At 42.3% G+C, this 20931-nt stretch overlaps 1 protein-coding gene across 5 annotated transcripts in view; it reads left to right on the top strand.

Annotated features, from left to right (window-relative positions):
- Nucleotides 1-20931, top strand: part of Evl (Enah/Vasp-like) — a 148993-nt gene that overhangs the window by 90912 nt on the left and 37150 nt on the right. For 3 of the 5 annotated variants that reach the window (XM_085697916.2, XM_085697915.2, XM_048431263.3), the window contains exons 2-3: nucleotides 8186-8354; nucleotides 18798-18975. In XM_085697916.2, the coding sequence (XP_085554042.1) occupies nucleotides 8186-8354; nucleotides 18798-18975 (347 nt within the window). Of the gene's footprint in view, nucleotides 1-4939; nucleotides 5088-8185; nucleotides 8355-18797; nucleotides 18976-20931 lie in introns of those variants that run through there. The other 2 variants (XM_048431264.3, XM_048431262.3) reach the window with 2 other exon arrangements.

The raw sequence follows: 20931 nt of genomic DNA, 5'->3' as shown, positions 1-20931 counted from the left end.
TGCAGCAAGCCTGCCACCCCCATGGAAAGCAAACTATTACAACAGAATGTTTCTCAATAACTCTGATTCTAGGTGTTTCTCTGTTACTGAACTGGGACATGGTAATGTGATGCAAATTTCCTCATCTCCCTGTCGAGGTGGTGGGAAACAGTAAGGAGGTCCTGTGTCCAGTATTGCCCGTCACTAACTGACTCTCTTCACTTCTCAGTTGGCTCATTGTCTCCTCTTTTTTGGGAGGGGAGGTTTGCTTTTCTCTCACAGCAGCTCTGGTGATCCCTTGGGCAGCAGCATTAAATGGGCTATCTTCTTACCCTGATGTTACCAGAGACCTTAGTGTTTGGGTTCTCTAATAGCTAGGTTCCCCTGAGTATGCCAGTTAAAGAGACAATAGTGAAAAGCAAAGAAAGACAATTTGTTCATTGTGGCCACATTGGGAAAAGGAACAAATGAAGAGGTTCAGTGACCTTCAAGTTAATTCTGAGGGAACCATCTTCAGGATTAGGTTTAAATAAGGGCAAGAGGTATGCATAATTAAACCATCCTTGTCAAGGCCCAATCACTGATTTGTCATTGTTTTACTCAGGTCTATCCTGATAATTTGTTAAAACTGTAAAATTTCTGTAGGAGACCAGTTCCTTCGCTGGCTAGCACAATCTTTCCTTTTTCCCAATATGAGATTTCTCGAGAAATTTTAATTCTTTAAGGTCTGCAGTTAAGCCATTAAAAGCCAAGGAGAGGGGCACAAGTGCTTCTTTAGAGTATCTTCCATCCTGCCAAGACAGTTACACTGGTGGCATCTTGTACTAGGACAAAGGACATCATGGACCCAGTATATGCACTCCATCTGGGAAGAGGGACCACAGCTTTTATCTAACATAGCTGATTGCCTTTGTTGTTGTTTTGAGACAGGGTTTCTCTGTGTAACAGTCTTGTTACAAGGAGAGGGCTACTTGTTTGTTCCTGCCGCCTAGCTAGCTTACACCCGAAATAACCACACAGAAACTGTATTCATTAAAACACTGCTTGGCCCATTAGCTCTAGTTTCTTTCTTTCTTTTTTATTTTTCATTGGTTTTTTGAGACAGGGTTTCTCTGTAGCTTTGGACGCTGTCCTGGAACTAGCTTTGTAGACCAGGCTGGCCTCGAACTCACAGAGATCCGCCTGCCTGTCTCCCAAGTGCTGGGATTAAAGGTGTGCGCCACCACCACCCAGGCTAGCTCTAGTTTCCTATTGGCTAATTCTTACATCTTAATTTAACCTATTTCTATTAATCCGTGTATTGCCATGTGACTGTGGCTTACTGGCAAGACTCTAACTGGTGTCCGTCTCAGGCAGAAGATCCATGGCGTCTCTCACTCTGCCCATCTTCCCATCATTCAGTTCTGTCTTCTCCACCTATCTAAGCTCTGCCCTATCAGGCCCAAAGCAGTTTCTTTATTCATTAACCAATGAAAGCAACACATAAACAGAAGAACCTCCTGTACCACCGTCTTAGCTGTCTAGCCATCCTAGAACTAGCTCTTGTAGACCAGGCTGGGCTCAAACTCATGGAGATCTGCCTGCCTCTGCTTCCCAAGTACTGGGATTAAAGGTGTGCTCCACTACCACCCAGCAGTTCATTGTCTTTTAAGACCTAAGCAGGGAAACGTATTTGATATGCACTCAGTAAATAGGGTGTTTGCTTGGTTTACTTTTTAAATGAGTGTAGTGAGAGAGAAAGTAGAGATATCCAGAGCTCAGGTACATTATCATCCCCATTCTCAACAAAATCTCTTTGAACACCAAGAAATAGGACACTCAATAGAACTCTGTATACTTAGAAGCCAGCATGCATTTGCTGAGCAATCATTTGGTCCCAGTAGCTGGAGCCACAAAGATGAATGGCACTGTAAATATCAAGCCGACACCCTGTCTTAAGGACTTTAGGTTCTAGTCAGAGACAACAATCTGTGCATCAGACCCAGTGGCTCATGGGTTCCAAGACCCAACACAGAAATTCCCAGTGAGGCCTGAGGGTGGGAATCCTTGCAGTGGACCTCCAAGATACTCTCTGGTACACCTGGGATGCTCCACAAAGACAGGACCCAACAGTCCCTCTCCAAGCCCCGTTGAAGAATCTGCCCCACCACATGTCTGTTTGGGGGTTGAAAGAATAAGAGGCAATAGTAGCTATACAAGGCACATGGAAGGAAGCTGCATACCAAGTCCACCTGGAAGCATAGCTAGTGCTTCTCTGAACCGATGTTTTTCTTGTTCAGGATGCTCTTAGCTGGGTGCTAATCACATTTGGTTCACATATCCTGCCTCCTCGGCCTCACTTTCATCTCTAGCAAACTCAAAAGATAGTCCTTCACGATCATTACCCTGAGTACTCTCGGTTATGTGCACTCATGTACCTCCACTATGTGTGGCAGAATGGTGAGATAGCTTGCTTTCTGACTTCCTCTAACATTCATTCATATCCATGTTTTCTGATCATAAAAGAAGAAAAAGCTGTGTAGAGGGCACAAAGCTAGGGCTGTGTCTCAACCCATGGTGGCTTTGACCCTGGAGGAGGCAGTTAGAGTAGAATGGTGGGAGCAGGGCAGGTGGAGCATGTGAGAGTGATGAGGACAGTGAGGGAGGCTGAAAGAAGCCTCCAGATGGGCTCCCATCCAGTGACATTTCTCCATAAACTTTATGTCACTCAGTGTGAAGTGGGAGTAAATGGAATGACAACTTCATATTGTAGGCTTTGCCATGCAATGTTCTACCATATTAGGAAGTGATTAGCTTCTCAGAGAGCTTGGAATTAAGACCCCTGTTTGCTTTACCCAGAGCCTCTTATCTGAAATTCAGTAGATCAGCAGGAGCCCTGCTTCATCCTAGAGCCACCAAATAGGCTCCCAGGAGGGACTGTCTTGCTCCCAGCTGTTGTAGGGCAAGGGCTTCTTTAAATGATGGTCTCAGCCACTTTTAGGGATCACTTTTGGTGTTGTATGTTGAAAGCAAACAAGCCAGGGTGTTATGCATTGCCTCAGAGTCTGGTCCAATTTCTTGACTTGGGACATGTGTCACCACACTCTCCAACACTCTCGAATTCCAGGCTTCCAAGTCAAGGGCGCTGGCTTATCAAGTGAATATGGAGTCTGGCAGTTCAAACATGCCCTGGCCTCCAGAAACTTACAGTCTTCGGCACATAAGCTCTAAACAGATTTTGTTTTTTATTTTTTCAAGACAGGGTTTCTCTGTAACAGCTATGGCTGTCCTGAAACTCAGTCTGTAGACCAGGGTGGCCTCAAACTCACAGAGATCCAACTGGTTGCCTTTGCCTCCTGAGTGCTAGGATTAAAGGCATGTACCATCACCACACAGCTATAAATAGCATTTATAAAATATCCAAAGTAATCAGACACACATAGGATCTGCAGCGGGGCCAGATGCAGAGATACCTCCTACAGTCATGAGTGACAAGAGTGTGTGTCTGTTAGTCACTACAGTGCTGGTTTATGGTTTATAAGTGAGAACTCTTCTTTTCCTGGATCATAATCCTCAGAGCAGACACATGTTCAAGGCAGCATGCCTTACTCTTAGTAGCTGTCAAGTGAGTAGGAATGAGTGGACAGTTTTCTCAAAGCAGTAGCCCTTCATCTCAGCTTTGAGTCAGACCTCTGGATGTAGGAAGGAGAACACATCCTAGGAAATAGTTTTCCTAGTTACCTGAGTTACAGTGAAGTCACTTTATTTTTTTTTAATATATTTATTTATTTATTTAGTATACAATATTCTGTCTGTATGTATGTCTGCAGACCAGAAGAGGGCACCAGACCTGATTACAGATGGTTGTGAGCCAGCATGTGGTTGCTGGGAATTGAACTCAGGACCTTTGGAAGAGCAGGCAATGCTCTTAACCACTGAGCCATCTCTCCAGCCCCAGTGAAGTCACTTTAAAGGCCCAGATGTTGTGGGGATGCTTTTTCTGCAAGTACTGCTTTACCAGCAGCCGAGCTTTCCTCACTCAGGTGTTCTAGGCAGGGCAACATCAGCTCCAGGACATTGAGAAAGGAAATTCCATGGGCCAAGCCCAGGAATCCAACCTGTTGTCCTGCTCCTCCCAAGATGGGAATGGAACTGTGGTGCACATCTTTTAGACCAGTGCTTAGTGGAACTTGTCAGGAGGCATTGTCCAACAGAGGGACCTAAAAGAGACAGCTGTTTTAATAGCTTTTAGGATAACGTTTAGGTGGTCGGCTTGGGACATGATAGTAGAGCTCAGAGAAGGATCATCTCACACTTCAGTTTAGGGCTTTTGCAAAGAGGTAACACACTCCACATGTGATGCACACACCTTTAATCCCAGCTCTCAGCAGGCAGAGGCCATCCTGGTTTACATGGTGCATTCCAGACCAGCCAGAGCTACAGGTCAAGACCCTGTCTCAAAAGAAAAGTAACGTGTCCGAATTCTTTACAGATTAATGGGAATTACTTGTGTCAACTCAGCTGGAAAGAGTGTCCTAGGCAGAACAGAATGAACTGGGCTAGAGAAGCCACAGAAACAGTACCTGTTAGAAGCCATGAGTGTTTCCACCAGACTAGATGGGGGAGGGGCTCAACTGGGGACCAGTTGGGAGGATAGAATAGAATGTAAAGGGTTCTGAGGAACTGCCAAGAGCTGGGTAGTAACACACACTCTCTCAGGATGTGCCTTACATGCTGACACAGTGTGTTTTTTAATTCCGCCAGGGAACTGAGGAAACCTTCAAGGAAATGAGGAAAGAGGAAGGAGAGCAGATAGTTGAAGGAAGATGAGCTACAGACAAGTAGTTTGTCTGAGGTCATAATAGCTCTAAGTGGCAAGGCTTCCATTGAGGCTTGAAGAGGTAGGTCGATCTGCCTTTGAAGTTCTTTCTGTGACCTCATGAGAGGTATATTGGGACTCAGGAGACTGGAACCCAGAGATAGGAACATAGCCAGAGATTTTGTGATAGTATAGATGAGAAAGGGCTTAGAATACTGGCAGCAAGGAGGGACAGAAAACAACAGAATTGAGATATGTTTAGGAAATCCAACAGCTGGCCTGTTGGCCACAAAGGGCGAGGAGCGAAAGGGTAAGTATCTGAAGTGACTCTCAGGTGTCAGGCGTGGCCTTGAGGTTGGGTTTCTGGCATTTCGCTTATTAGGAAACACTGTGAAGGTTTCCTGTTTGAGCTTATTGAGTTTTGAGGTACTTAAGGGATAGCCAGTAGTCCAAAGTATAGGGTCAGGATCAGAGCTTCATTAATTTAGGATCTCTCAACATCCTGGTGATCACTGTGAACCCTAGCCATGGGTGAGAGCCATGAGGAGACTCCATCCAGGATTTTTGGCACTAGAATCTGCAATCATGTAGAAACCCAGGAACCACCTGAAGCTCACACTGAGCCAGAACCATACAAGGGGATCTGTGATGTCCCAGGAGGAAAAGCTCTGAACTTGGTAGTTTAGTGTCAATTCAGAACAAATCACAGTATGTATTTTGAATCATCCCCTCAAACACACACATGCAGACACAGTATAGAATGATTATATTAAAAGCCTGTAAGATATTGGGACCTCATGAGAATCACCCTTTTCTTTACTCTCCAGTTTTGTGGCTCTGAGGCCATGTGGATGCTGGCCTGAGTTACTAGGGGCCTGTTGAAAAGGAAGTAGGAAGCCTTTTTTATTTATAGAAGATCATTTTATAGTCTATATTTTAAAAATTCATCCATGTATTTAGTAAATAATGTCTTTTAATAGAAAATAAAATTATCAAATTTCTTCAAATGATAGCTGACTTAGACGTAAATTCAGCACGTCCATGAAGTGTGTGCATTCTGTCGTTTGTTCTCATCCAAGTGAATGGGCTGAGAAGGCAGTTGAACAGCTGGAGTTCAGCAGCAGTGACAGCTGCGTGGCAGTCAAGACTCTACCCCTCTCAGCTCCAAGGCATAATAAGCCCACATTAGCGATGTAAATGGCAAGAAGAATGTGCACTTCCTTTCATTTAGACTTACTAGTAGCAATAAAATGAAAGTCAGAAAAGTACCATTCAAATGAGAGGGAAAAAAGAAAACAACAACCAAGTTTTTGGTTAACCACAAGTTTAATTTGAACCCAGTGTGTTAAAAACAACAGCCAAAAAAAAGGAAAGAAAAGAAAAGAAAATAGGGACCTGTGGACTATCTATCATTACAGTAACTAAAATTGCCATTGGTGCTAAAGTATCTAGCACATGACAGTCCAATGCAAGTGCTTTATTTCTTTTATCTCTCTTCCTAGGATCCCTGAGTCCTGTGTGATAGCCCAGATACATCGCACTCACTCTAGGGGCTGCAGCTCTCCGCATACTGCATGTTTCTTGGCTCTGCCCCTGTCTGGGCTGCGTGTCACCTCCGCCTATACTAGCACATCCACTTTCTCTAGGAGCTGAACACTGTCATCTTTAACCCCTAACCACTTTCTTCATAACTCTCCCCTGGTTCCCTCAAGTTCTCTTGGCTGAGTAAAGTTTGTAGTTCTTGGATTCTTATCTGTAAGCTCCCTGGCATCTGTACTAAGGTTAACACATGCCCAATTTGATCACTCACGTACTAGAAGAAAAGGTGATAAATAAGGGGTTCAGTTGAAGAGAGTTACTGGAATGACAAAGGGGTTGCTAGGTAGCTTTGCCATGATAATGGGTAGAAAAACCAAAATGTTCCTTCAGTGGTCTGTTGGGCTGCTGTGAGCTGACTAGAAAACACTCTGGGACTGGAAAGGTAGGGGTAGAGTATACTGAGACCAAGAAGGGCTGTCTAAATCAGTCATTCAACTATCAACAGGCCTCGTGAGAGAAGAGTCAATGCCAGTTATTCAAAGGCTTGCTGTGTGTTGTCAGAACTGCCTTATTGAATGTAATGGAGAATTGGATTATATCTAGAGCTCTTTTCAGCTCTGAGAGGCTCCATTGAGCACTTATTAGACACTTGTTGTTTACACTCTACAAAAGGCAATAGTCCATATCCTGAGCCACAGGATCTGAGTCACAGATGAGATCCTGAGCTCAACCCTCTACACTTAGGATGTGTCGAACATTTACAAATCACAGAGAACTAATTCTTAAAAGCACCATTTCTGTGCTGGGTACAAGGCTCTTTTTCCAAATACTTTGTTTCTCTGCCCTTACTATGATAAAGTGAACACAGTATGACATTTTTCTTGCCTACTTAGTCTGTTCCTTATGATCACTCAACAGTGAATTACTGTTTTCTCTGCTTCTTAGTTGTTACTCTTCATGGTGTGGACTTTATTTCCAGTCTACTGTTGTCCTGCATGGTCTCCTTTCTAAACACTGTCATTCTCCAATTGTCAGCCACATCTTACCATTTCCTTACATGCTACTAAGACTGTGTTCAAGAATCTTGGACTCTGAGAACTAAATTGCTGACAGGTGTCTTCATGTGTTCATTTTAATGGTGACAGTTTACCTCTCCAGAGACTGTTTCTGCTGATTCCCTGTTTTTTCTAACATATTCTGAACAGGTGACGGTGCTTTCCCAGGTGTCTTCAGCCCAGAACCAGTGTGTGTGGATAACTGTTGCTCAGTTCTTTAGGTCACCTAACCTCCTCATTATCTACACAGCATTTCTAATGCTGTCTCATCTTGACACTAGATATAAATTGAACATTTTGTTGAATACCAGAAAGAAATCCTCTGTGTGGTGTATTCTGAAGTTGAACAGAAATGGCTGGATATTTGAAATTCCATCCCTGGGTACCTGGGTAAACTCATGTGAAACCTCTCCAGCATCCCAGCCACTCTTTCCTCTTCATTAGATGGGAAATAGTGGCTACTTCGTAAGCTGTGAGGCAGCAGTGCTTAGATTCACCGTATTATTTAACACAGGGTTTATGATAATCATCTAATAATAATTCCTCTTTCCTTCAAGCGCTCCTCCCTGCAAAGCAAAGCTATGAGTCTCCCAAGCTGTGGGATTTTGGCAGATACTCCTCTACTCATTTTTGGCATTGTCTTTTTTGGGTGACAAACTCATCACTTCACAAAACAGCACTACTGTGGGCAGTTAGAAGTTCTAGCAGCAAGTTTCTATCCTGTTGCCTTTGGCCTCTGTTCCAGAAATGCACAGGGCCGGCATCTATTACCATAGGCAGGTATGACACTACAGACTTTCTTCTCTTTCTGCAGTGAACAGAGTATCTGCCAAGCACGGGCTTCCGTGATGGTCTACGATGACACCAGTAAGAAATGGGTACCAATCAAGCCTGGCCAGCAGGGATTCAGCCGAATCAACATTTACCACAACACTGCCAGCAACACCTTCAGAGTCGTCGGGGTCAAGCTACAAGATCAGCAGGTAAGTGCTGGAGTCAGCATCACACCCCTGAGCTGCGAGCCTACCAGTACATGCTTGGTGAAAAGAAGGCCCAGGCACTTTACTATCGGAGAGAGATCTGGGTTCAGCTCTGATTCTGTAGCCTTATAGCCAAAGTATAAGACCAAAAGCAAATTATCTTTTCTGAGAGTCACTTTCTATGTCATATGTAAATAATAAGCTACAGCTTTCTGCTCCATTGTGTCAGATCAGAATACAATGACAGATAAAATAGGAAATCAAATAATTTAGTCTGTCAGAGCAGACTAAAATAACATTTGTGAGAAGTCTTTGAAAAATACAGTACACGTGGACTAGGGAGACGGTTCTGTGTATAATAGTGCACAAGTGTGAGAGCTAGAATTTAGGTCCCCAGAACTCATTAAAAAGCTGGACAAGTGTGGTTGCCATCTGCAGCCCCAACACCAGGAGACAACGATGGGAATCCCCAGGGCAAGCTGGCTAGCCAGTCTCACTAGAACCTGCAAGCTCCAGATCCAACTAGAGACCTTGTCTCAGTAAGGCAGAGAATGATCAACCAGGTATGATGGCACACACCTTTAATTCCAGCACTCAGGAGGCAAAGGCAGGCTAATCTATATGAGTTTGAGATCAGCCTGGCCTACACAGTGAGTGTTAGACCAGCCCGAGTTACATAGTGAAACCCCATCTAAAATAAAATTTTAAGTAGAACACAAGTAAGGAAGATACTTGATATCAACCTCTGCCCTACACTTATATGCAAATAAGCATACATACATGCACACCAAACATTCAAAACAGAAAGAAAAAGAAAAATATAGAATGTAGATGTTTTAGTCCCATTCTATACTTACCTGTCCATTTATCATTTGCTATTGAGATTTTGGGTTATAACCCCCAAAGTTAACTTTGGCAAAAATACCAAGATGATAGGAGGATGATATCATCTCTCCCTGGCAAACAGCCTGGACAGCTGAGGTGGTGAGTAGTGTTTCTGGGAAATACCTGTGCAGGTACAAGTAATTTCCCGTCCATTCAGGTCACACACAATCAAGACAAAGTAGTCTAAAGTAACAAGCTTACCCACAGTGACCTTGGTGAGTACCTCAATGCTCCCCACCCTGTTGCTTCTGGGAAGATTGACAAGGCATTTTGAGCAGTGAGGCTAGAAGATCTGTGGTTTTGTTTATTGAAACGACAGCTGAGATGGCTCAGTGGTTAAGGGGCACTCCTTTCAGAGGACCTGAGTTCAGTTTCCAGCACCCACATAGCAACTTACAACTGTCTGTAGCTCCAGTTCCAGGGCATCCAATGTTATCTTCTGGTTTCCTTGAACACCAAGTGCTTACAGATATATATATATATATATATATATATATATATATATATATATATATATGGTACTTAGATATACATGGAGGCATACACATAAAGCAATAATAATAATTGTTATTATTAAAGAGGACTTAAAGTCGTCTCCTTAATGTTTCCTTTATGCTCAGGCTGGTTCCCTGCTGGCCGTGCAGGCAGGAAGTTAGCAACGTGAAGATAAACCTGGAATTCTGATTTAAGTGTTGTCCACTGGGCAGATTTCTACATTGGTCAAAACAGCCCTAGCAAGTTTCAGAGTCTGTGTCCCTTCAGGCAGAAGAGACAAACATGTTTCTGGATTCCTGCTCTTAGGTAGCCTATAAGCTCAGCTTATGCTGTCTTTCCTTTCCCTTGTTGATTTCTCTCTAGGCATCTCCTTGACATGAAGTCCATTGCCTGGTACTGTTCCTGCATCATAGTGGGTATCTCTAAGTGATTGCTTTTTTTAAAAAAAAGTCTGGAACTGAGGCTGGGAATCTCACTCAGCACCCCATGCATGGTAAGCCAAGCAAAGGCTTCCTGCACGCTAGGCAGGCACGCTGTCACTGAGCCACAGCTGTAGCCTCTTCCATGCCCATCACACCATTTGGTTGCTCCTGAAGCCCTAGTACTGTGAACCGAATAGATCTCTTTATAATGTGAGCCTGCTTCTGACGCTTCTTTGTAGCAATGAAAACAGACCAGCAGCAAGTATACAGTTAGAAGACACTGTGTGTTACACTGTGAATGGGGTTTGCAGGAAGATTCTGAGAAGGTTATTCCGTCATCAGGTGGAGACTTGTGTCTCAGAGTCTTTACCAGCCTGTAGATTCTATATTGTTCTTTTAGATCCTAGCCAGCAGCAGAGTGGCCAGGGAGACTGTTCTCTACTATTAAGCTTCTTTCTTTGTAAAAGACCTTTAGATTATTTTTACTCAGAAGTCTCAAAACCATATTAGGCTTTTGGTGTTTTAAGGGCTTCCTCTAAAAAAAAAAAAAAAACCCACAGGAAAGGCACTCCCATGTACTCCTACATTCCCCAAAATAAAACATGCACACAGTGTGATTATGAGCTCCTGTGTGGAAAGTGCAACATTTAAAAATAAGCTTATCCTTCGAAAGTACCTAAAGCAATCCTGCTGAGTCTTAGGGAATTATCTTTAAAATAAATCTGACTAGGAAAGGTTGAAAGTGAAGGATTTGAAAACTGTAAACCTTATAAACACTACCGTAATAAGCTGGTAGCTGCTATGTATGTCAGATATGACAGACCTTTTTAATAAGACGCCCCATCAGAAGAGCAGTCACAGCAGCCCTAAATTTGAATGCATCTAATAATGTATGTTCTAAATATATAAGCAGAAATGGACCAATCTAGAGGTCTCAGGAAATAGACTAATTGCGAAGCCTACTTGCAGATTCTAATCATGGCTCCAAGTAGCATACTGAAGAAGCAGGCAGAAATGAGTGAAAACAGGGATTTTTCTTCGCATTATTAACCAGCTTGGCCTGATTTATGTTGTGGAAACTGCAGCCAACAGCTGTGTGGTATTACAAGTGTCTTAGCTGGTGTTTTCTATTGCTGTTAAACGATGAGATGACTACAGCAAACTCTTAATAAGGAAAGCATTTAATTGGGACTGGCTTACAGTTCAGAGGTTTAGCCCATTATTCTTATGATGGGAAGTATGACAGCACACAGGCAGACATGGTGCTGGAGAAGGAGCTGAGAATTCTATGTTTGGATCAGCAGGCAGCAGGAAGAGAGAGTGACGCTGGGCCTGGCTTGAGCTTCTGAAACCTCAAAGCATACCTCCAATGACTCACTTCTCTGACAAGGCCACACCTACTCCAACAAGGCCACACTTCCAATAATACCATTCCCTATGAGCCTATGGGAGTCATTTTCATTCAAACCACAAGATATGTACCAACAGAGAATATGCTAGACTATGGAGCACACCAGAATGAAAAAGGATCAAAATGATACAGAGTATATTCTTTCAAATTTTCTATTATTACTTTGTCTATATTTGGTGTGTGGTATACTTAGTGTGAGACTCTGGGTGGGTGCATGTCACCACTTACATATGAAAGTCAGAGGATAGCTTTATGGATTTGATTGACTACTTTGGCCTTTATATAGATGCTGAGCAGAACATTGCAAGACTTGCACAACACGTGTCTTTACCTGCTGAGCCATTCACCAGCCCCTAGAGTATATTCTTTGACCACAGAGGAATCAAACCAGAGTCAGTGACAAAAAGACAACTAATAAAATCTCTGTCTTCTCTGTCTACATTTGTTTTTGTAGTGCATTCAGCCAGTGTGCAGTAGTTATGAAAAGAGGGACATTACTAATTGAATCATGGGGCAAACAGAAATGGAAATGTAAGATAGAGAATATTCTGTTCTGCTAAGTAGTAAAGAACTTGTGAGCTAAAACTGCTCACAGGAGAAATTTTGTTTTATAAATGTATATATTGCAAAAGAAGAATGATAAATATTGGTGGTCAATGTTTTTTATCTCAGGAAGCTGGGAAAATAGTTAAACCCAACAAAAGTAGGAGGAAGAAAACCATAAAAATTTTTAACTGGGTCTGGAGAGGTGGCTCAGATATTCAGTGTTTGCTGCTCTTGCAGAGAACCTGAGTTCTGTTCCCAGTACCCATATCAGGTGGCTCACAAACCAGCTTCAAGGAATCCAACACCCTCCTCTGACCTCTTATGCACATGTAGCATTCACACATACACAAGTAAATACATAAAAATATTTTAAATGAAAATTTAAAAACCCTAATAATATAAAGTAAATGAATGATAGAAGAAAGTAAAATATCTTGGTTCTTTCATGCAAAAATGTTGGTTCTTTAAAAATAAAATTAATAAACTCATAATAAGAACAGTCAAGGGACTTTTTAAAAGAAAAATACAAATCGTGAATATCAGAAACCAAAGGGGTATTATTACTACCACCCTATAAACATTAAAAATCAATATGCTTGGAAATTAGCTTAGACGAGTAGATAGATGCCTCAAAAACTGCCAAAGTTAACATGAGAGTAATAGAAAAACTAAATAGTTTTATGTACTAAAGCAATTTAATCTGTAATTCCAAGTGTAACGATCCCACAAAGGAAACTTCAGGCACAGGTAGCCAACCCAGTGAGCTCCTCCATGGATTTGATGAAGAACAGTGCTAGTATTACATAGCGCCCAGAAACAAGAAGACGGATCCTACATGGCCTTATTACCATGATAAGAGCATTACAAAGCAGAAAACCACAAGCTAAATAATTAATGACCTCAACCAAATAAATATTTTTAAACTCCTGATAAGTGATATGATTTATTGCAGGAATACAAAATTAACTTAACAGAACAAGGGGGAACTGTATAAATTAGAAAAGGCACTTATTAAATTTAGTGTCCCTTCATGATAAAAATTAAGAGGAAACTGGGAAAGATAATTTTGCAAATAATATCTACAGACAGCAAAAGCTCTAGTCATTAAACTTGCCCTATATTCCAGGAGAACAAGACAGGGAGAAGAGAGAATAAACTTACCTTTCATCTCAGATGATTTAATAATGTAGAGAAGTGTCAACAAGATGGCTCAGCAGGTAAAAGTGCTTGCTGGTAAGCCTGGTAACCTGAGTTCAGTCTCCAGAATCCCCATGGAGAGAGGGAGGAACTGACTCCCACTAAGTCCTCTCACCTCAGTGCTCATGCCATGGCACATACATGTGTATACACATGCATACACACATATGCATACAAATAAATGCAATAAGCCTTTTTAAATAACTAAGAGTGTCTGTACTACCTACAAACTATTATGGTGCTATAATTACTATAAAATATGTTAACATATTGTTTTGCTAAATGAGTTTGGCAGACACCTGTATTTTTTTAATATGTTAGCAGTAAATAACTATAAAATGAAACTGTTTCAAATGATATTTGGGAGCTCAGCAGAAAATTTCAAAGACTTTGGAACAAATCTCACTGTAGCTACAACTTTCTGTACACTGGAAACTGTTAAGATGGCTGAGAGTTGAGTCCTCTGACTCTGGTGTCATTAGATGTAACTTCTTCAAAATCTCATCCACTTAAGATTCCAGCAGGTATTTGTAGAAACTAGTAATTTGCTTCTAAGATTCATATGAAAATGTATAGGATCTAGAAGAGCTGAGATCATCTTGAAGAACCAAGATGGGGGGTTCACTGTCATATTTCCAGTCTTACTATAAAGCTGCCATAATTGCGGCAGGGAGATACTGGCATTAAGATCAACTAACAGACTCAGAAATTTAGGAATGGCTAGATAAAGCCACACATATGTGGTCCCTTGGTTTATGACAAGACATCTTTATGTTCAGCAAGGAAAATATATTATTTTCAATAAATAACCCCAGTTCAGTCTGTATTTTTTTTAAAAAAAAAAAAAAAGGTTACGTCATACCTCAGAACTATTTCAGCCTAAACACTAAAGGCCAACAAACAGTAGCGGGGCACTTAGGAAGCTGGGGTGGGAGGACTGCTTCAGACCAAGAATCCAGGGCTATCCTTGGCAATGCAGCAAGACCCCATCTTGAAAGAAGCATGGTAGAGGTGTTCAGAAACCAGAAAAACATTGAGAAGAAAGTACAGGAAATTTTTCTCATGACTTTAGAGAAAACAGATGTTCTTGACCTGGCATTAAGAAGCAGTAGCTAGAGGCTAGAGAGATGGCTCAGTGGTTAAGAACACTTGTTGCAGAGGACCCAGGTTTAGTCCCAGCACCCACATGGTGACTCACAATCTGTAAATCCAGTTGTAGGGCATATGAAGCCCTCTTCTGACCTCCACTGGCACTGAACATTCACATGGTACATAGATACCCATTCAAGGAAAATATATAAAATAAATAAATCTAAAGAAATTGAAAAAAGCATTAGCTATCGAGGACAGATTATGGATGAACTTCATTAACACTGAGGAGTTTTCGTTACAACGAAAATAGAAAGACAAGATACACCCTGAGAGAGACTCCTCCCCTCGAAGTATGTAATAGGCCAATTCAATCAGGAAGGGTGTATACAAAGCTGAAAATTAACTTTAAAAAAGGCAAATAGCTTGAACAAGGACTTCCCAAAAGAGCAGTGGACAGAAGTGACAAGCTAACAAAAGGTGGCAAATACGAGGAAGGTGCTCAGCCCTTGTGTTTGGGGAGACACCATGCAAACCACCTGGGATAGCACTATAGTCCACACAACCCAAGGGTGCCCTTCAGAAGTCAGACAGTTCTGATGGAAACCACCCTGGGATAGTGCTGTACTCTGCACAACTCAAGGGTGCCATTCAGAAGCCAAACAATTCTGAGTATTTCTGGCCAAGTGGATCTCTCATATGTATCTCAGGAGAGTGGAAATTGGTACCATCTTCCTGAGAAATCTTCTGACCAAGCCTACTAAAACTAAATGCACACAAACCATAGCCCTCCCTTCTGTGTCGATGCCCAAAGAAACAAGAATTTGTATCTACTAAAAATAAAAATATTCATAGAGCAAAATAGTCAAGGGCTAGAAACCAACTCAGATACTCATTAATAAGAGTATGAAGAAGTTATTTGCTGTTAAAATGACACATTTAGCCCACAGTGATGCGGCATGCCTGTAATTCTGCCAGGAGAGAGGAAAGGGCAGAGGATTCATGGGTTCAAACCCCATGCTTCATAGCAAGTTCCAGACCAGCTCGGGCTATGTAGTAAGACCCTGTCTAGGCATGGAGGCAGGGAGAGAAATGGATGAATTTCACAGATATTATGTTAAATGGAAAGAGTCAGAAATAACACTGTATGCCTTATTAATCCATTTCCAATTTAAGAATTGGTTGGCCACGTGATTGTGGCACACGCCTTTAATCCCAGCACTCAGGAGGCAGAGGCAGGTGGATCTTCGTGAGTTTGAGGCCAGCCTGGTCTACAAGAGCTAGTTCCGGGACAGGCTCCAAAGCTACAGAGAAACCTTGTCTTGGAAAAACCAAAACAAAAACCAAAACAAACAAAAAAAAACCGAAAAACCAACAACCAAACAAACAAAAGAATTGGTAAGAGTCTGATGGTGAAAAAAGTTAGAGCATAGTTATCTCTGAGGGGCATTGTTGAGAAAAGGGACATCAGAAGAAAGCTGTCCCATCCCAAAGTGGCCACACAGTGTTATGAATGCCCAACTGTCTCTTCTAACTTGCTCTAAGTAGAACAAGCAAATATCAGGTAGGCACTAAGATTTTAGCTTCCACCAGTAAAACCTGTCTGGAAGTTGGTAAATACCAGGCTTCTCTCTGTCTTTGATCAAGTGACATATTAGCTATGCACCGCCTGCACATGCATTCAAGGCACACTTTGTGGGACTCTCCTTTATAAGAGGATGGTTTAGAAGTTGTGAAAATAAATTTTAAAATGGTGGTGTCTCTCTGGTGGTTCAGCTTATAGGAGTGTTTTATCTTCACAGGCCTATTAGGTAATATATTATTCACACTGTTGCCGTCCCTTTGCATTTCATGGATCTAACAAGAGTTGCTCAGCCGAAAAGAAATAAACAGGATTCGACGTACAGTGCTTTAACTCATTTCTTATACCAAGAACCCCCATGTCTTCAAAGCAGTTGTAGTCTAATGGGGTATTTGTGTATAGCAGCTGGCAGTCTTTAGGCTCCAGAGGTAGCAACAACAGAAATACCACGCCCAGGAGCTGCAGGAGATACAGAACCCAGAGAATTTCCATAATAGCAATATACCCTCAAGGAAAGTACAACTGCACCCTACCAGTATAAGGTGATATTTTTTTTGTTTTGTTTTGTTTTGTTTTTTTTGACACAGGGTTTCTCTCTGTAACAGTCCTGGGACTTGCTCAGTAGACTAGGTTGGCCTCAAACTCACCAAGATTCACTCTATCTCTGAGTGCTGAGATTAAAGGCATGTGTCATACCACCTCCCCAGTATAAGATCTTAAGACCTGTGCAGCCAGAACCACTCCAGGAGGCTCAAGAGATCAAAGCCAGACCACAGGAAATTAGAGAACAATGTTAGCTCATTTTGCTGGCAGTGAACTGCAGCATAGAGTCTCCTCTACAGACTGTTCCAGCTCTCCCATTAGTTTACTGTGTAACTTTGTACAAGTCCCTTGTTTTTCCTGGCCCTGATTTCCCAACTACAAAGAGAATTCCTAGGATCCCTATGAATTCTTTTCGGTGATTGTGCTAGCCACACTTTTTCTGTACATGGAATGAGTATTATTTTTCTCCTGATGCTTGCACAACTGAGTCTCCTCTGAGATTGTAGTCAGCCGTCTCAACTCATAGTCCTAGAAGTCTCACTTCCCTAGAGCATCTCCCTAGCCAGTCTTGCGTTGTTCTTTCTCAACCAACCTTAATATGTCACTTCCAGACCTTTTCTGCACAACTTTCTCTTTTAGCTTATTCTGATTTCTTAATAGAGAGGAAAAATTGAGCACAGAACATCTGCTATGAGTTGACTGGGACAGAATGGAAAAGGTTCTTAGCTCTCTGATTCTGTGCACGACTCTAGTCACTAACCCAGTGGTTCCTAACTTTCCAAACGCTGTGACCCTTTAATACAGTTCCTCATAATGTGGTAACCCCCTAACATAAAATTTTTTTATTGTTATTTCATGACTGTAATTTCGCTACTGTTATGAATCATAATGTAAATATCTGTGTTTTCTGATAGTCTTATGTGACCCCTGCAAAAGGGTTATTTTGACAACCTCCATAAGGGGTCATGACCCACAGGTGGAGACCCATTGCTCTAACCTTAACAGCTATTTTAACCATGCTAACTTGGCAGTTCAGTTCATCTCATACATATACTCCACAAGAACTTGAGCCTTTTTCCAGCAGTGTAAAATTAAACCAGTCAATCCCCAGCTTGGGTCTTCTGCTTATCAGTACACATGTGTATGTCTGCTCCTACTCAGGAACTTGTATATAGATACTAGCCAAAATACTCACCTGTTGCTATATAGCAAGTAAGTTGTAACATGATTCCATCTTGTCTCCTGATTTAGTACATGTGTCCAATGACTCATCTTACTTGTTCACTTCATTATACGTGGACCTAAGTTCAACTTGCATGTGTGGGAAATCTAGGATGATGCTGTTCTAGATATTGTCCGTAATTACTATTCTCCGGCTTTTCCTGATCCTGTAACACAGCAATATGAACAGTTATGGAGAGCAACAAACCATTCCTATATTCTTCCTACTTTACAGACAAGAGGACTCTTAGCTGGAGGATCACACGGCCGAGTGATGGCTGCACCTGGAGTGTTGTCAGGCCACCACTGACTTCACAGAGCACCACTTTCTAAATAGCCTGAAATCATTCTCTTTCAGTGTCTAGAAGAGCAAACATCCAGGGGCCAGCAGACCTGCTGTTGAGTCTCTACTGGCCATGACTCGCTGAATGTCTGCTTTTTCTGTCTTTTGCCCTGGCTGGCTGACAGCTGTTATGTCTGTTGGTGATTAATAACAAAAATAGCTATGAGGCTGTATGTGTGTGTAATATATTTCTACAAGTCATCATTGACAATAGAACTTGTTTATTATGAATTCTGAACACTGATAAGGGGTGTGGGAAATTGAGATCAAACTTCAGAAGACTGTTACCCTTAAGGAGCTTCATATCTAGAAGATATGGATTAAGTGTAGCTAAGATATAGCTGGCACCAGGAGTTCCTTCCAGAATCCCCACAAGGTCAATAAGGCAGCATTAGTACCTTCATCTTATTGTTGGAGAAACTCAACCTTAGAAAACAGCATTGATTCCCTAAGTGGCACAGCCAAAAGACAGGGTCTGGACCAGAACCCAACCAGGGAATTTTACTCCCAGTTCAGACATAGTTAAGTGAAATAACAAGTTTGCCAGCTATTCAATTATAGCCTGAAATGTCTGATCACCTTTTCCCTCTTGTGAACCTCATCCCCCACACTACTGTGGTTGAAAGGATACAGTATCTTTGCCCCATGGCAGCTCCCTCCAGCTCACTTACATTTAATTTATTTACACGTATTTCTCTCTTTTCTCCTCCAGGTTGTGATCAATTATTCAATCGTGAAAGGGCTGAAGTACAATCAGGCAACACCCACCTTCCATCAGTGGCGAGATGCCCGTCAGGTCTATGGCTTAAACTTTGCAAGTAAGGAAGAGGCAACCACTTTCTCCAATGCGATGCTCTTTGCCCTGAACATCATGAATTCCCAAGAAGGAGGTAAGCAGGACTTTGTCTTTACTGGATGCTGAGACTCTCTCTTGTTCTGTCTGTGTCCCAGCTCTGGTTGTCTAGCATCCTGACATTGCTTCTTCATTTACTGACATGATGTAGAGCCTCAAAAACCTGTTACTTGACTTGAGGTTCACAGTAATGACTAATAATAAGGAAGAGGGATTAATGTGCTATTTGTGAAATGCAGGTTTGTACTAATGTGCTCCTGAAGCCCTCTGTGAGACGTTGTTGTATGTTAGCCATCCTACAGCTATATTCCAGAACACATACCTGACATGGCAGAATAGATAAGAAGTGAATGGAGTCCTACCCACTTTAGAATTTAGAGTTCACAGATTCATAAATGTTTAATGTTCTACAGTGAGTGCTGGAATAAAATGTGTGCAAAGTACTTGGGGACTACAAAAGAAAACAATAACTGCCCATCTGGGCTGTAAGAGAGGCCCTGACAACAGTGGTGACATGTGAGCTGAAGCTCAAAGGAACAAGGATTACACTCAGCAGGGTGTGTTGAGGAGGGAGCTACTGTTGCAGAGGTAGAGGTGGGAGAGCTTGCATGTGTCAAAAGAAAAAAACCCACAATGCAGCGTGTCTGGGGCCTGGGTACAGGTGCAGAGCAGCCAGATGAAACTGGAAGCGTGACAAGTTGACAGGTTGAGCCCTGTAAGGCTTGGGAGTGGGACTAGCAAAAGTACCGGAATCGAGCAGTTACAGCAGAGCACCAAACTGTTGGTGACTTTTGACAACTTTGAGGAAGTACCTGAGCTTTCCCAATGAGGATATATTGCTGGCCTCAGTTGGTCCTACAGTTGGCAGGCATCTTAACTGTGGCGGAGCACAGTGGTGGCGGAGCACAGTGGTGGCGGAGCACAGTGGTTATGAACCAGGCTTGGAGCCACTTTACTTGATTTGGGCTCTCGTTTGCTGCATTCCCAGTCAAGAAACCATTGAACAACTTACTGAAGGTTCCTGGGCCTCAGCATCTCTGTCTGCAAATGCAGACAAGGAGAGTTGCTTTTACATTTAAATTAGCTAGATGGTTTCATCTCTTGATTCAGCATGTGTATTATGTCACTGTTGTTGCTACTGCCTGCAGCTACCACCACTGCTGCTACCCCCACTACCAAAACTCAGAAGTAAGGAGGCAGGTGCCCATGCTGCTAAAGGGAGATGACATTTAAACATATATTGAGCCTGACATATTGGTGCTTTGGGCCCAGCTTAAACACTTCAAGAGATTTTGTGAGCTACGAAGACTATATGGAGTGAGGTTCTGTGAGCCATGTGTGAGTCTTCTCTTTTTGTGCTAAGACACCATGACCAAGGCAGCTTATAGAAGGAGTTTATAACCTTACAGTTTAGAGTCCATGACCATTGTGATGGGGATTTGGGAACATACAGTAGGCAGGCAGGCAGGGCATTGGAGAATAGTCACAGAGCAGCTGGAGAGCTTACTAGGAATGGCATTGGCCTTTTTTGTTTGTTTGTTTTGGTTTTTTAAATTCTTTTTAAATCTTCGAGACAGGATTTCTCTGTAGTTTTGGAGCCTGTCCTAGAAGTAGCTCTTGTAGACCAGTCTGGCCTTGTACTCACAGAGATTCCCCTGCTTCTGCCTCCTGAGTGCTGGGATTAAAGGCATATGCCACCACTGCCCAGTTTTTATTGTTGTTGTTGTTTTGTTTTGTTGTTTTGTTTTTTGAGACTGGGTTTCTCTGTGTAACAGCCCTGGCTATCCTGGAACTAGCTCTGTAGACTAGGCTGGCCTTGAACTCACAGAAATTCACCTGTCTCTGCCTCATTTCCAGCCACCATTTTAACAGTCATGAACTATCACGAGGGAATAGCTTATTAGGGTCACATGGTATCGATTCTAACACAGGCCTACATCCCCAGTGGACTCTAACACAGGCCTACATCCCCAGTGGACTGAACGAATGGTCT

This window comes from Myodes glareolus, chromosome 11 (genome assembly GCF_982192425.1).
Source record: "Myodes glareolus chromosome 11, mMyoGla1.1, whole genome shotgun sequence".
Classification (NCBI taxonomy): domain Eukaryota; kingdom Metazoa; phylum Chordata; class Mammalia; order Rodentia; family Cricetidae; genus Myodes; species Myodes glareolus.
Note: the sequence above shows the minus strand (reverse complement) of the source record. Positions and strands in the feature narration are given on the sequence as shown.